Below are 15853 nucleotides of genomic sequence, written 5' to 3'. Positions count from 1 at the left end.
TAAACTAAGCCCAAAAATATAATGCTTTATGCATGCTAAGATTAGCCAGATGTTTAAAATAATTTGATATATATATATATATATATATCTTAAAAATATCTTGTAAACTAAGGCGAGCTTTAAGACTAATGCATTTTGTTAAATTCAAGTCAAATTAACAAGCATGCACATCATCACGTCCACATAGAAGCTCTCCGTTTAGTTTATCAATTGCTTGAAACGTTCCTCCTCCATTACTCCTCTGTTTCAAGGAGTTATTAAAGTTTAAAATTCATTCAAGGAGATATTAAAATTAAAAATAAATATAACCTTACCTTGTAAAAGTTGACGGCGACAAAATTGGCCCATCGGTTCCCTGCGGCTACGTAACATGTCTTAATCATATCGAGAAGTTGCTCAGAGTTCTCCTCACAAGTCAATATCTTAACCGGAACTGTCTTGAAATGGTTTACCGAAACCAAAGCTTTCGTTTTATCGGTTAACAGTGCAGAATCTGCTCTATTGCTACATTCATCTGGTTTAACTCCATCGTCTCCATCTAACAATCAATACCACGTTGGGATTAATCCGTGATATCTAAACAAACTAAAATTAAACCGGAATTTTGGTATCTCATCACACTCACATTGATTTTCCACCATGTAATTCCACTGGTAAGCTATTCCTTCGGTTTCTTGCTTAGATTTAGCTGAAGTGAAAACGATTAACCGGTGGTTATTGGCGACCATATCCTTAACCAACGGCCAATCTTGGCCACCTATAGGCATATTTTGAACCGGAAACCAAAATTTCTTCAAACCGGAATCGGTAAATACTTTGGTTAACCCGTTTTGCGATTTGACGTAATCCTCCAAGATCAATGTCACGATCTCTGATGGATTCGCTGTCAAGAACGCGAATATCTCCTTGAATGTGTCTATCGCCCGATTCTAAAAAAGTGACATAACAAAACAATACAAGCCAAATTAAATCATTTATACCAAAACATTGCATGTTAGGATATTTTCTCTTCCAATAAAAGACAAAACTAACGCTCCAATTGTTTCAAAAGCAAATAATTATGTGTCTCACAATACATTTTGCAAATTGAAAACACAAACGTGTTGCACAAACACACACACACACACACACACACTAGGGTAAACCAAAAAGGGAGATTATTTTGAAAATGCCAAAAAAAGTTGTGTTCTTTTGTTTATTACTTTCTTATATTCTAAACCAGTCTCTATTTTCAAACGTTTGCTAAATAATTGTTTTGGTTTGACTCGGTTTTCTTTTGGTTAGAGAAATTTAGAGATTAAACTTACAAATTTGGTGAACTCAAAGCATTGTTCGTCGAAGGAATGGCAAAACCATACGTCTCCTTCGTAATCGTACGTATCCAACATCAATGCTCGAACACCACTCTGAACAAAAACATAACATTCACAAGATAGAAAAATAATAATAATGAAGTAACATATATTTTTTGTCTATTGATTAATAAAACGCACGTTGAGTTGTTGAACTATAGTATCTTCTTGGGTCGCCACATGAAGCGCTTTCCCTTCAATGGCATATGAATTGTGGGTCGTCAAAAATGCATATTTATTAAACGGCATCGAATTGTTCTGTAACAAAGAAAAAAAATTCAGTAGAAGAGTTAAGCCCCACATAGTCAAGAGTTGCAGATCAAGCCTATCTTATGTCAATATATCAACACATCTATATCTCAATACTGAGAGGCTTATGTTGGAAGAATTATGTTCACCTTTAGTGTTATCAGTATTCAAGTAGAACCAAACATATATACTAATTGGTTTAAAAATTATAATTTGGTAAAGAAATTAAGGGTTAATGGGTTTAACAATCCATAATCGTAAAGATATACGACAAAATTAGTGGACTAAATGATCCATCATCTCTTAAGAATCTTACATTAAGTTATGATCCTAAAACCAAATTGGATTTGTGTTTCACTCAAATATATATATTAAAATTTATATTTAAACACCACATTTTTAATAAAGTTTGATTCAAAAGTTGTTTATTACTAACCACAATGGAGAACTGATCTGTGATATTGGATCTAACGCATCTTGCAACATCTATACCGCATTTAAAACAACCAAGTCCAACATTGCAGTCTTCGTCCGATGAGCATTGATCGCCAAGCTGCATTGATGTAAGAATCCTAAATTGTAACATAAATGATAATATCCCTAAATATCGCTAAATTGTGAATAGAGATTCGAGTTGATTTCGTCGAAGAAAATTTTTGATGAATATCTCAGAATTCGCATGGCTTCTTTGGATCTCAAGGTGGAAATAGCCTTTAAGAAAATTGAAAAGTAAATAATTTTAGCTGTAGCTTACCTGTAATGAGCCATACGAAGCAACAAAAGTTATTGCTGCCGGATGAAACAGAACCAAAATTATGGCTGCAAAGAAGAATTTGAAACTGGCCATTGTTACTGACTTGATGCTTTGACCAAGAGATAATGAATTTTCTTAGTCAAACGTTATAGACTTGTAGTAAAAATTTGAAAAAGAACTGATTCGGTTTTGGAGTCTTTGTAAAAAAAGTTTAGAAGACTTTCCTTAAGGTTTATTAAATTCTTCTTTCTTTGGGTAACCTCTTAAATAGTAATTAATGTTTTTACAGCTGGAAAAAAAGAAGAGGAAATGATCACACTTAGAAGGAAATAAACCATATTTGACTAGAATAAAACTTTTCAAATTCAATAATATGTAATGCAAATCTTATACATGTGGTAGATAGAAAATATAATATGAATTAACTAATCTATGGGTTTTTGTTTTAAATAAAAACAGTTTTAATTTTTAACTACAAATTTTTCAAGATGTTGATATATTTTTTCACAAAATAATGGTTTATTAAATACACTAATGTTATATATATTCTTATAGATTAGTTGGTTTTATTAAGGATAATATTCCCGGCATGATTATTTAAGATAAATATGTTGACCATATGTTGACTATATATTTGCCAAAAATACGGATGAAAGAATCCAATATAAATAGAATTAATTATTGTATTTTTATAATAAATAGCAATCAATTCACGTTGGCAAAAATGTACGTGATTTTACATGATAACATGATATATGTTATTTTACATGAAACATGATATATGTTAAACATGCAAAAAAGTATCCCAGTAATTTATTATTTTCTGCCAACAAATATATTGATCCCTATATGATAATTGATAAATTCACCTATTATTCAAACGCAATCATCAACCAATAGACAAAAAGTAGTCTCAATATTGTTTAGAACTTAGAAGGTTACTGTTATTCGTGGGTACCTAAATGATTCGTTTCTGTTAATGTTTTTCTGCTAAATAGGTTTTATTTGTCAACCAAACCTTAAATAAGATTATACATTCCCTTTCAAAAATCTTGTGCGAGGACACAGCAGATCCATTCTTTTCATTCTTCAACGTGCTCTAGAGCAGCTTTTATATTATAACAATTGCTTTTTACAACATGCTCTGACAACTGTTATGAGCATTGTCATATGTATAAGAAACTGTTTGGAGTATTAATTGCGTAATACTTTAAAAAAAAATTGTATACTTTATTTCAATTTCATACATAGAGTAGAACAGTAGGAGTGGGAAAGAAGATGCATGATTTGGGGAGGCCCATCAACTTAATTTTACCCAAAATTGTTTCTACGATATAGAATAATTGCATGATAGGTGTTGTCATAGAAGGGTGGAAAGATGAATCGATGATTGCTAGGGTTTTTAAAAAAGGAGATGTTGGTGACATCGAGTTAGGGTTTTTTTTTTACTATTGGTAGATTCCCAATTGACTAAATTCTGCTAGCTAGTTTTCAATATAAAATATCCCAACATATGAATGGACGAATATAACTTTGTACAAGGTGGAAATGGTCCAACCTCGCTTCATGATAATAATTAAGACTGAAGTTACATTAGAAAATTATTCTCCGGACCGTTCTTAATTAGGGGTTTGATTTAGCAAACAAATCCAACTCAAAAAGATCAGATTCAGAACTTGAATCACTCTCGCATCCACCAATTACATCGTTCTTGTCTCCTGCATTTGGGTCTTTTGTCTCAACCCTTTGGTCCGAATACAGACTCTCACAAAATCTTATGTTCAACTTCTGATCACTCTTCTTCAAATCTTTCTCATCAAAGCTTCTTCTACGCGCGTTTAAACTCCACGCGCCGGCATTGGTGAGAGGCGAAGCATCTGCGGCGTGTGTAGTCACTACGCAGCTCTTCCTCCTCATCCTTTCTACTCGTGGTGTCTCCACCTCCGGCGCTGACTTTGACTTCTTCTTTAGACCAGCTGAGCGAAGAAGAGAGTTCAAGAAACTGGTTAGCTTCTTACCGCCGCCACGTGTCATCTCTTTCTTCTGCGGCTTTATGACGACGACTCTAGGTTTAGGGAGGTGTTCTTCTGTCTCAGGGTGTACTCTCTTCTGTCGATTTTCTGTAACAATGCTTTGTTTCTGTATTTGGATTCTTGAGTACTCGATCGTCGTTGGTTCGTTGAAGTCGGAAAAATATCGAGTGGCTTCGAAGACGTCAAGTTCGCCGGAGACATTCCTCTCGCGGTTTGGTTTATGGATTTTATCTTCTGATGTTGAAGAATCTCCGGCCATCTCCGACATTGTTGTTTCTTGAGTTCCAAGATTTGAGTTGGTTAATTAGTAATTGTGGTATGAGAAGAAATATGGTGCGTCAGATTTATAGAATGCAAGGAATCGGTTAACTGAACCGGTTAATATCTTAGTTATCTTCAGTTCAGAAATTAATATCCCACTTGATGTTGAAAATAATAGTGAAATGAAAATATTAGCAAGTTTAATTATACGTTTCTATGTGTTCATAGGAATGCCACGTTAATATCAATGAATATTCACACCTTTTTCGGCTGTCATGCAAGTTCTCAAACCCTTTTATGGTCACAAAGGCAAAAGGCGATAAAGATAAGATGACCCATTGATCAATTTGGTGGGAGAATTTTATATAATGATTAGATATATAGTATTAGTAGATACCAAAAAAGTAGAGGTTCTAAAATCAATTTTCTTTGCATCTTGGGAAAGTTGGTTAAGAATATTTTATTTAAATTGTTACCGGACTATATAGCATTCTACTATAGTATAAAAGAGAACTTAAGTGAGAAGCGTTGCAATAATATCTAAACATGTGTTGTTTATACATCATATTGTCAAGTTTTGTTATTTCATAATTATTTTACAGTAGAGATATGATTATTTGAAACAGAAACAAATATATTCACTAAATTTGTAAACTAATATCATAATCAAATTATTCATATGCTTAATATTATTTAATAATTTATGACATTATTTTTTTTCTTATTATTATTATGATTTCCTTAAATTTTTGAGTAATTGGTTCTTTTTATCTAGGTGGATTTCAACTGTTTCGACAGTTACGTCACGAACAAGGCGAACAACAGACATAAAATGACCATAATTGATTGATCAATTGTGACCAAGTTCAAAGAGAGCAGTCAAAGAATTAATGGTGTACATGAACTGGTGTTGGATCACTTACTTTTTCTTCTTTTTTTCTACTCTGACATCTTTCCAGTGTATGCAAAAGAAGGAACAAGATGGAACTTGTATGTTTGTTGATTCTTATCCACAAATGAAATTTAAGTAATTAGAGAAAGACATTCACACACAAAAGATTGCAACGTGTACGTAAGTACACACTATTATAACAATCTTAAGTTTCCATGTAGCACTGGCACATATACATGTGTTTCTTTAATGATTTGTTTTCTTTTTTCTTTTTAATGAATTACGTTTACACTCGTTGAAAAATTATAATATCTAACAAATTGACCATTCAATCGTAATACATGAAACTAAAAAACAAATTATAAACTAGAATATGCCAATAATAAAAATTCTTGTCAAGACGTCTTGTTTTGATGCTAATTAATCTCCATGCGCTGGTTCAGTCTCTTTAGGCTAACCTCCATCTTGGTAGCTAGCCAAACACCGGACTTGATGACCAAGTTGTCATCATCTTAGTAGCCAAACATTCACACATGCCGTTGCTTATTCTACAAGAAACACATAAAGACTATCCTTGCAAGATCGTGTACTTGTATAGGAATGTGATTGACACGTTAGTGTCTCGTTGGTGTTTCAGGTGCAGCTATCTGAAAAAGAAGTAGAGAGACACGTTTTTGAGGCTATGTTTGAGTCGTTTTGCAGCGGAGTTAGCTTTCACGGTCCTTTGTGGGACCAAGTCTTGAGATATTGAAAAGGTGTGATGTTAAACGCCATAGATTAGCGCGACCGCATATGAGCTCATATGACATACGAGCAGGGCCGTATATAGGCTGTGCGACAATGCATTTGCACTGGGATTTTGTTAAATTACCTCAAAAATTAGTGTATTAAAGGCCCCAAAATTTGAACATGGACCATAGTTTATTTTTGCTATTTTGAGCCGGCCTATGTCGGACCATAGTTTTTTTTGCTATTAAAAGTATGAGAATACCCTTTTTATATACTAAAAATTTGTAAACAATAGTAATATAAATAAAATCACTTCAAACATTCGTATCACGTTTCTAAATTCTAAAAACAGTTGTTTTTGAAATCACAGTAAAAGCCCACAATTTTTTTTAAAGGCCCTATAAAAGTCTATTTTAAAAACGTGGAACAATATTTTAGTTAAAAGGTTTTTAGTAATAAAACCCCCCCAACTAAATATGGATTGTGAAAAAACCCCTCAACGATATATTTAATAAAAAAACACATGAACTCTAAAATTGTTAGTGAAAACCTCATTCCGTCTACTGTACTGTTAAATATCCAGTTAAATTAAACGCTGCATTTTACATTGAAGAAAAACGACATGTATTTTTTTTGCTGCAATAAAATATTTTATTAAAATTCCTTTGCTTTATTAAATTAAACGCTGCCACTTCTGATCAACGATCTATCATTGAGGAGACTCTGGTACAGCCATTGCATTGGATATTGTTGATGTATGATATTGATTGCTTTATTTTTGTTGTTAAAAAAAAATTAAATTTTCAACCGATCCAAAAATTCTTTTAGAGATCCATGTGTATTAAATCTAATAGAACAAAAAAAAATTCTAAAGCCAACATTACTAGCTCAAACATGTTTCAACATCGAAATCTAAAAAAAGCAAGACTTCATACTTCAAGCTTGTTCATTGGGTGGTCTTTTGTTTCTTTGAAGGTCTTCCAGGAGGCAGATTGGGTGGCTTAGGCACTGGATCGAGCTTACATTTTCGTTTGTTGTGTCCAGTTTGTTGACAATTACTACATGTCTGCAAAAACAAATGCACAAATAACAAGATTATTTCCAAACAATATTTGGCATACACTACTATAGAAAATTAGAATTTTACCACAATAACTTTCGTATGATAAGAAGGAAATTCTAGAGATGGATTAGGTGGCTTAGGCACTAGCTCTATTTGGCATGTGCGTTTATTATGTCCTGTTTGTCCGCAGTTGCTACATGTCTACAAAAGTAAATAAAATATTAACCCAAGATTACAAATATATAAGAAAGAGAGACGTATTACCACGACTAGCTTACCACTAAAGCTTTTTGAGAATTCTCCGAAGAAGCTTCTTCACTTGGATCTTTGATTCGGTCATTTTTTTTTGGTCTTCCTGGCATTATCCTGTCTGGAGGAGGCATAACAACAACATCACTATGTGTTTCCCATAGTTCCATGCCATTCACAGGAAACAAAAGAGAGTTGTAACATAGCTTCCATTTCTCCACTGAATACCAATCTAAAATTGCAGTCTCTGGCAGCTTTGTCTCTTTATATTCAGCCCACATCGCAGACATAATATGACAACAAGGAATCCCACTCACATCATACTCTCTGCAAGTGCAAGAAGTCTTATCACGAACATGAACCACATACTTATTTTTTCCATGATCCACTTCATAAATGCCTCTTCCATTTGAAAATGGATAACACCACTTCAAACTTTTTTTTCGTTTCTCCATAATAGCAATCGCCTTGGGTGTGATCAGGCCTGTAACATTCTGCATCTCTTTGATCTTAACTAGGTTACTAGCCATAATATGTCGTCTTATATCCTCTAGCAATGCAACCACTGGTTTTTCTCGAGCATCTTTCAAAACAGCATTGTATGATTCACTGATATTATTTTCTACCGCAGCCGACTTTGTGATATCACTAAAAAATGCTCTGCAAAAGGAGAAAATAATAAATCCATTAGATCAACCAAAACCAGAGTGACAATTGCAGAGAACAAAACAAGAGTCAAACCAACCAAAACCATAGACAAATAAGAGACGAAATTTTTTCACACCTAGACCAGTTAGAACCGACACTTCGCTTCACTTCATCATAAGCTTCAAATTTTATGGTCTTCATCTTCTCAAGCTGTTTCCAAAAGACTGTTTCATTATATGCGCGTGCACACTTCCAAAAAACCTTATGCAAAGGTCCCATCTGCTTGTATCTTTTCTGCAAGTTTGCAAAAATGTGTCTAGCACACATTCTATGCTCTGCGTAAGGTAGGACGTTTTTTATTGCATATATCAGTCCCTTTTGCTGATCCGAAGATAATGCAAGACCATTACCAAGCTCCAAACGTAAGTCTTCTCCTAATAACTTCATAAACCACTGCCAATAGACCTTGTTCTCCACTGGTACAATAGCCCATGCGATGATATACATTGCATCATTAGGATCCCTTCCCACAGCAGTCAACAATTGTCCTTTCATGCGTCCCTTTAGAAATGTTCCACCCAAATGAATTACACGTCGACATGCTGTCTTCCAACCCGTTTTGAGCTTCGAAGCAAGTATAGAATTTCTCAAAAATTCTATCTTTTGTACCTAAAATAACTGTTGAACCTGGATTAGTCTTTCTCAGCTCTTCAACATAATCATACATTCTCGTAAACTGCTCAGCATACTCATCACTAATGATGTGTTTTATAATCTGCCTTGCACTCTGACATTTAGTTTTTGTGACTCGAAGACCATTTAGATACAACCTCTGCATTATTTGGCCAGCTGACAAGTTCGAATTAGTCCTAAACTCATTTATAAAATCAGCAGCTATCTTTGGTGCACTATAGAGATCCACAACACCTATAGGATAACAACTGTGAATTCCTTTGTAAGATTGAACAACCATTTTGTCTGAACGACTGGTTATTGATGCATATATTCTCCACTTGCAACAATCCTGAACACACACTCCTTCTATTTTATTCCTTTCGGATCTCTTAAAATGTATATTCACCTTCTCTCTAATAGCATACTTCTCAATTGTATCCTTACACTTCTCTTTAGAAACAAACTCTTGCCCTACATAAAAATCTATTCTAGCACCATCATCATCTGAGTCATCACTCTCGACATAATCATCACGGTAAAAATCAAGTTGTTCACTCTCAGGCTCCTCTTCTTCCTCCCTTTCTCCAATAAGAACATCATCTAGATAATGATCATCTGCCCTAACAACATATAAATTCTTGCTTTCCAACTCATGTGTACACGTAATCATTTCGGCAACATCACTATCACCACACAAATCCTTACGATTCTGACCTACTTCTCCAGATGGGAAGTAAGAAAACTTACTCATATTTTCTGTATAACCAGCACTCAAAACCATATTTGTCAACATTGCTAAACTAGGGTCTTCAAAATCAAGCTGTAAACATCTTGTCTCACCGCCATGGTATGAACCATCTGCTGCCCAATATCCTCCGACATGCAATCGAAAGAAAAGCGTCCTGACAAATACAATTATCAAAAACTCTCTAAAAATCTGATCAATCTCCTAAGTTTTTAATATTGTATCATGTAATGCAAGGAATAAGATATACGTCTCAAAACCAATTTAAAAAATTGAAAGAACAAGAATATTTTCCAACAAAATTCAAAAGATATAAGAAGTGGGCACGAGTATACATGTAGCATCTCTAAGCATGAACGCCATCACATAAACTCAAAGACGTGGCTCTATAGTGCACCAAAGAAATTAACTCCCCAAGGTGAGTTTAAAAGTCAGAGTATGGATCGAAGCAAAAAAAGAAGTTTTTAGAGTATGTGAAAAGGAAAACTAAAACCAATAAGAATGTCTTGTAACAGTTACCTTAACATCTTGCAAGCTCCAGCCGCATTCAGTTTACAAAATTTCGCGATTCAATGTCGTCGATTTAAGAGTTAAAGTGGATTTAGGGGTTTATAATAAGGTATAAGAACTTCGTGTTGTTTTTTTGTTTATTTCGTGTTGTTTTAAGCAAAAAAACATGTCATTTTTTATATTTAAAACACATCATTTTATTTTGACGGTACTGTAGACGGCGGGTGGTTTTCACAAATAATTTTAAACTTCAAGTATTTTTTCATTAAATAAATAATTGAGGGGTTTTTTCACAATATATCTTTAGTTGGGGGGTTTAATTACTAAATTTTGAGGCCCGAATCGATGGTTTTAGTTGCTTTCCTTCTATACCAGTCATGCGGCCTTGCATACAAGTGCAGAACTGCAGATTGCAAAAATCTTATCTTATTTCCACGTGTATCGTTTGATTAAGCAGTTGGATTATAATCTTACGGTTTTAAAAGTTGGGGCGTAATCCTAATGAGAATCAGGATTGAAGCACTTGGAGAACCTTATCATGATGATTAGGGTAAAGAAGGTGACTCCTTATAAGTAGAGAGTGAAACACCTTGACTATCCAGAGCAAAAAAACACTAGTTAAGAGATTCAGGTTACCTTCAAGTTACAAATTGAGACAATCTTGTTCTTTGTTTGTTAGATTACCTTCTATTCTTGATTGTGTTTTCCGAAGATTTTTTAGAACCAATCCACTTGTTTTTCCTAATACAGGGGTGGTGTTTTCGTGGTGGTAAAAGGATAAAATTTCTTGAGAATGCCTGCATACATTTCTGAGGTTTGGTTTGTAATTATTTGCAAAATCAAACGGCAATAAACTGTTTTTCATTGTTTTTGTTATTATATATGCTCAAATTAAATGCAGAGATTTTGGTTGCTGAAACTCATTGACATTTCAACGATTTTTTTGGATTCTTGTACTATATGTTTTTCTATTGGATAAACAGTAAAACCATCTCGCTTTAGATTCTAGTATAATTCATTCTTTGACGAATACTCTTATTTAGATTCTAGTTGTTAGAGACATTGACATGTGACTCCATGGCTTTATACATCAATAAAATAATCCAGTTGTTATGAAATAATCCAATTATTTAATGATCTTCATGTTAGGATATATGTTAAGGTGTAATAGTTTAATGGAAAGCTTGTGTAACTTACGATGCAGGAGAAGTTGTTCTTCAACAAGAAACCTTTCGGATCCAAAATCTCAGACAACAACGAAATTGAAGAACTTGATCAAGAGAATTTGGTTGTGACAAGACAAGAAGTTAATGATGATTCCAAAGTGGCACCGAGAGATGTAGTAGCTACATCAACAAGTGTCTCTAAGAAGGCTTTAACCTTGGGAGATATTTTATCATTGGAGGATTCCCAAAGCCCACCCAACAAAAACAACACTAATGGACCTGAAGAAAACATGGTCCATCATAACCCACATCTGGAGATAACAGAGGAATCAGAAGCAGACAACTCTTGTGATGACAACAATCTCTTGAAAAGGAATCTCCCAAATGGTTTCGGGGAAATAAGTTTCTGTGAAGCAAAGTCGAGTTTAGATTATATTACTTACTGTGGACCACTCTCAGGCTCCGAAAACCTCTCTATTCGTTCTGATGGAACCAGCGCAAGCTCTTTTGCTCTCCCAATGTAATACTCATGCATACACTCACATACATTTTGTGATCTGCAAATTCTGTATACCTTAATTCTGTAATTGTTTTTGTTACAGACTGCAATCGGAGTGGAACAGCAGTCCTGTAAGAATGGGGAAAGCTGAGGAGACGCAACTTCGAATGGTGATAGCTGAGGAGAGAAAAGTTCGAAAGGATAAAGCTGAGAAGACACAACTTCGAAAGGAGAAAGCTGAGGAGTCACAACTTCGAGAGGTGAAAGCTGAGGAGACTCAACTTCGAATGGTGAAAGCTGAGGAGACTCAACTTCGAAAGGAGAAAGCTGAGGAAACACAACTTCGAATGGTGATAGCTGAGGAGAGACAACTTCGAAAGGAGAAAGATGAGAAGAGACAACTTCGAAAGGGGAAGAAAGGATGGAGACATTACTCTTCTCTTCTCTGTTGTAGATTCTGATGGATTCTATCAGAGGATTTTTAACCTTTTTAGGCTTTGCATTCAATATACAAAGACCGTTCGAATAAGAACAGAAAATAGTGGTTTTTCTGTAATGTATTATTTCGTAGACCTCAAATACTTTATATTCAATTTTTTGAGAGTTAGGTTTGTTTTAGTTTTCATATGTTGCTTCAATCACAAGGAAAACCTATATACACCTTGTGCAGCAAACGATCATCAACTCGTTTTAGATATGGGCTTTCTAAAGTTCCAAGGCCCATTTGTTTGCCAACTTGTCACATGCGTCAATCGTCAAGTATGACGGTCTAAGTTGCCACATCATCACCAAACCCTTTTTATAATTACGTGTACTTCTCTATTAATCGCCACGTATCATGTACAATCCAACGGCATTGCTCTCATGTGGACTGTGTTGATCGGACGGCTCTCTTTGCTTGTTCTAGACCATTCTTAGAGTTGAGGATAATGGTAAATGTTTTTTTTTCTTTCTACTTCTTTCAAATTTTACTGTAGTTTTTTTTTGTAATTTTTGAATTTGTCAGCCAATAAACTCTAATTTATTGATGTCGATATTGCTACGAAATACGAACTTTATTGTATTTCTCATGTAAATTTCTTAAAATGCAACATATCTATATTATATACGGTTAATACAATGATTAATGAAATTGACAAAGAAAAAATAAATTAAAAATACAAAGGTGACGTGGCACTGGTTAAACATGATATAGCAGGAATGGCTCCATACTTTATGCTGAGAGTTAAAAAAGCGTCGTTGAGAGGTTAGAGACGAAGGAAGGAGGCAGAGGATAGAGAGATAGCGAGGCTAATGGATCAGTGACTCACTGAGTCAGATTTTACCGATTCATTGCCTCCATTGAAGCCTCTTTTCTCAGATTCTACGCTTCACTGTCTCTTCTCCATGTGCGTCTCCTCCTCCTCCGTTTCTTCAGATCTTGCTTTCCGGTGACGGTGAGTTGTTCTTCTTCATCGATACCTTCTATTTCGAAATATCCTTTAAATTTCGTTTCTTTGGTTTTGATTTTCTCATTTGGTTCCTCGATTTGTGTAAAGTGAATAAATTTCTGTAAATCATTTCTTCAAACGATTATTGGATCAAGATGTATCTTGTGATAAGTGTGGAGAAAGTATAATTTTTTAACGATTTGTGTTAAAGGCCGAGATAAAGAAGGTTGCTTTATATATTACAACTGTATAAAATAATCAAATCTTCAAGATTTTTGATCAATGTTTCATCTTTTGATTCAGGTTTTAATCTTCTTCTCTCTGGTAACACGTATAAAGCATGGCTTACCTGATGTAGACATGTAGTGTTAGGCTAAAGACTCCTCTTTTCACTTCTGTCTTGTTGAGTTTGTGTTGGTTTAAGGCTTTAAGCCAAAGGCGTTGTTGGTCTGACAAGATGGCAATGGCGGTGTTTAAGGCTCCTCTAAAAGGGGAATTTCATGGGGCTAGAAAGATGGAAGGGAAGCAATATAAGCACCATCTGCTTCAGCAACAGTCTACAGGGAGAAGACGTGTGTTCGTGCAAACCGATACTGGCTGTGTGTTGGGAGTTGAGTTGGATCGTAATGACAATGTTCATACTGTGAAGAAAAGGCTTCAGATTGCGTTTAACTTTCCTACTGAGGAAAGCTCTTTGACCTTTGGGGATATGGTGTTGAAGAATGACTTGAGTGCTGTGAGGAATGATTCTCCGCTTCTCTTAAAGCGTAACTTAATGCACAGAAGCTCTTCTACTCCGTGTCTTTCACCTACTGGGAATGATCTGCAGAGGAAAGATCGAAGTGGTCCTATTGAGATACTTAGTCACTCGCCCTGTTTTCTGTCTTTGAAGCAAACAGCGAATGACATTGTTAAGGCGATGAAGATGGGTGTTGAACCAATCCCTGTTAATGGTGGGCTTGGAGGGGCATACTATTTTAGGGATGAAAAGGGTCAAAGTGTTGCTATTGTCAAGCCTACGGATGAAGAGCCGTTTGCCCCTAACAATCCTAAAGGCTTCGTAGGGAAAGCGCTTGGGCAGCCTGGTTTAAAGCCTTCTGTGCGGGTTGGGGAAACCGGGTTTAGAGAAGTTGCTGCATACCTTCTTGATTATGATCACTTTGCTAATGTTCCTCCTACGGCTCTTGTGAAGATAACACACTCTGTTTTCAATGTCAATGATGGAATGGATGGGAACAAATCTCGTGAGAAGAAGAAGCTGGTCAGCAGCAAGATTGCTTCGTTCCAGAAGTTTGTACCTCATGATTTTGATGCCAGTGATCACGGGACTTCAAGCTTCCCTGTCGCTTCTGTGCACCGCATTGGGATTTTGGACATAAGGATTCTCAACACAGACCGGCATGGTGGAAATCTTTTGGTGAAGAAGCTTGATGATGGTGGTGTTGGGAGGTTTGGTCAAGTGGAGCTTATTCCAATAGATCATGGTCTTTGCTTACCAGAAACACTCGAAGATCCTTACTTCGAATGGATTCATTGGCCTCAGGCTTCAATACCTTTCTCTGAAGAAGAACTTGACTACATACAAAGTCTTGATCCAGTGAAAGATTGTGAAATGCTTCGAAGAGAGCTTCCGATGATTCGAGAGGCTTGTCTCAGGGTTCTAGTTCTCTGTACCGTTTTCCTTAAAGAAGCTGCTGTTTTTGGACTTTGTCTTGCAGAGATCGGTGAGATGATGACTCGAGAATTTCGTGCAGGAGAAGAGGAACCAAGTGAACTAGAAATGTTGTGTATCGAAGCCAAGAGATTAACCACTGAACAAGACGTTTTGTCTCCCAAGTCAGATGGAGAAGGAGAGACAGAGTTTCAGTTTGATATAGACTACAATGAGCTAGACTCGGTTTATGGCTCTGAGACAGAAACCGATGAGTTCTTCGCCAAGAACCCATTTTCAAACGGACGTTCTTCACTTGGAGAGCTCAAAGAGAGCATTGCTGAAGAAGAAGAAGATGACGAAGAGGAGGCAAAACTTACTCTATCTCTCTCAAAGCTTTCCACATCAATGAAGAACAATCTAAGCAACACCATGGGATCCGGATACCTGAAACCTCCGAAAGACAACCAAACCGACAAAGCATTGGTAAGTCACAAGAGCGCGAACGTGCAGCTCCCGCTTAGCGTAAACTTTGTGAAGTTAGCCGACATGAAAGAAGTTGAATGGGTTGTGTTCTTGGAGAGGTTTCAGGAGTTGCTTTACTCGGCTTTTGCAGAACGCAAGACCATGACGTTGAGGAACACACAGAGACTTGGTACATCGTGCAAGTTTTGAGATCATACGAGTTCACATAAGAGAAGACCAAAGATTTCACTTTTACGAGTTTTGAAGCAATTACTTGTTAGCTACGTTAAGATTAGTTTACTTTTGTAGCGACCACGAGCACTTGCAATGTGAAGAAATGTTTATTTTGCCTGTAAATATTCTTTACCATTTTTTTTTCCCTAACTTCCATTTCCTTCTTTTGTTTCAAATCGTTTTGCATTGTCTTTACAAGAATAAGTTGAATGAAAATAGTTGCCTACATGATTGAAAGTAAAATTTAA

General features: G+C 35.6%; 4 protein-coding genes and 1 pseudogene across 9 annotated transcripts; 2 read left to right on the top strand and 3 right to left on the bottom strand.

Moving 5' to 3' along the window:
- Nucleotides 1-15: 15 nt before the first annotated feature.
- On the bottom strand, nt 16-2564 carry AT1G13680 (PLC-like phosphodiesterases superfamily protein). Its single transcript, NM_101237.4, has 7 exons — nt 2356-2564; nt 2038-2154; nt 1494-1610; nt 1308-1406; nt 626-929; nt 315-538; nt 16-241 (listed from the first exon to the last, which is right to left on the bottom strand). The coding sequence occupies exons 1-7, from the start codon at nt 2446-2448 to the stop codon at nt 155-157; spliced, it is 1041 nt and encodes a 346-aa protein (NP_172824.3). The 5' UTR covers nt 2449-2564; the 3' UTR covers nt 16-154.
- Nucleotides 2565-3591: 1027 nt separating this feature from the next.
- Nucleotides 3592-4839, bottom strand: AT1G13670 (uncharacterized protein). Its single transcript, NM_101236.5, has one exon. The coding sequence runs from the start codon at nt 4654-4656 to the stop codon at nt 3979-3981; it is 678 nt and encodes a 225-aa protein (NP_172823.1). The 5' UTR covers nt 4657-4839; the 3' UTR covers nt 3592-3978.
- A 2377-nt stretch (nt 4840-7216) lies between these two features.
- On the bottom strand, nt 7217-9686 carry AT1G13660 (annotated as a pseudogene; the record flags this gene model as incomplete). Its single annotated transcript has 1 exon — nt 7217-9686.
- Nucleotides 9687-10474: 788 nt separating this feature from the next.
- AT1G13650 (uncharacterized protein) lies at nt 10475-12567 on the top strand. Of its 4 annotated transcripts, NM_101235.5 has the most exons (4): nt 10475-10791; nt 10911-10974; nt 11365-11846; nt 11929-12425. In NM_101235.5, exons 2-4 carry the CDS (start codon nt 10954-10956, stop codon nt 12284-12286), a joined length of 861 nt encoding a protein of 286 aa, NP_172822.2. In that variant the 5' UTR covers nt 10475-10791; nt 10911-10953; the 3' UTR covers nt 12287-12425. The 4 variants fall into 4 exon arrangements, with proteins under 4 accessions (NP_172822.2, NP_849655.1, NP_001320495.1 ...); NM_179324.3 differs by having other exon boundaries at nt 10475-10974; nt 11929-12503; NM_001332080.1 differs by having other exon boundaries at nt 10548-10791; nt 10911-11846; nt 11929-12567.
- Nucleotides 12568-12994: 427 nt separating this feature from the next.
- On the top strand, nt 12995-15853 carry AT1G13640 (Phosphatidylinositol 3- and 4-kinase family protein). Of its 2 annotated transcripts, none has more exons than NM_101234.4 (2): nt 12995-13261; nt 13559-15853. In NM_101234.4, the coding sequence occupies exon 2, from the start codon at nt 13713-13715 to the stop codon at nt 15579-15581; it is 1869 nt and encodes a 622-aa protein (NP_563930.1). In that variant the 5' UTR covers nt 12995-13261; nt 13559-13712; the 3' UTR covers nt 15582-15853. The 2 variants fall into 2 exon arrangements, with proteins under 2 accessions (NP_563930.1, NP_001322238.1); NM_001332079.1 differs by lacking the exon at nt 12995-13261 and adding an exon at nt 13263-13481 and having other exon boundaries at nt 13559-15831.

The sequence above is a fragment of the Arabidopsis thaliana genome (assembly GCF_000001735.4).
Source record: "Arabidopsis thaliana chromosome 1 sequence".
Lineage (NCBI taxonomy): Eukaryota > Viridiplantae > Streptophyta > Magnoliopsida > Brassicales > Brassicaceae > Arabidopsis > Arabidopsis thaliana.
The sequence above is the reverse complement of the archived record's forward strand: the minus strand, read 5'-3'. Positions and strand labels throughout refer to the sequence as shown.

Bases quoted from the DNA above. Each gene is read 5' to 3' on its own strand.
- AT1G13680 (NM_101237.4), bottom strand. From the start codon at position 2,448: ATGGCCAGTTTCAAATTCTTCTTTGCAGCCATAATTTTGGTTCTGTTT. The intron at 1,611-2,037 runs GTTAGTAATAAA...TCTTTGTTACAG, and splicing joins CAGATCAGTTCTCCATTGTG to AACAATTCGATGCCGTTTAA. The intron at 930-1,307 runs GTAAGTTTAATC...TCACTTTTTTAG, and splicing joins GCTTTGAGTTCACCAAATTT to AATCGGGCGATAGACACATT.
- AT1G13670 (NM_101236.5), bottom strand. From the start codon at position 4,656: ATGTCGGAGATGGCCGGAGATTCTTCAACATCAGAAGATAAAATCCAT.
- AT1G13650 (NM_179324.3), top strand. From the start codon at position 10,954: ATGCCTGCATACATTTCTGAG. The intron at 10,975-11,364 runs GTTTGGTTTGTA...CTTACGATGCAG, and splicing joins TGCCTGCATACATTTCTGAG to GAGAAGTTGTTCTTCAACAA. The intron at 11,847-11,928 runs GTAATACTCATG...TTTTTGTTACAG, and splicing joins AGCTCTTTTGCTCTCCCAAT to ACTGCAATCGGAGTGGAACA.
- AT1G13640 (NM_101234.4), top strand. From the start codon at position 13,713: ATGGCAATGGCGGTGTTTAAGGCTCCTCTAAAAGGGGAATTTCATGGG.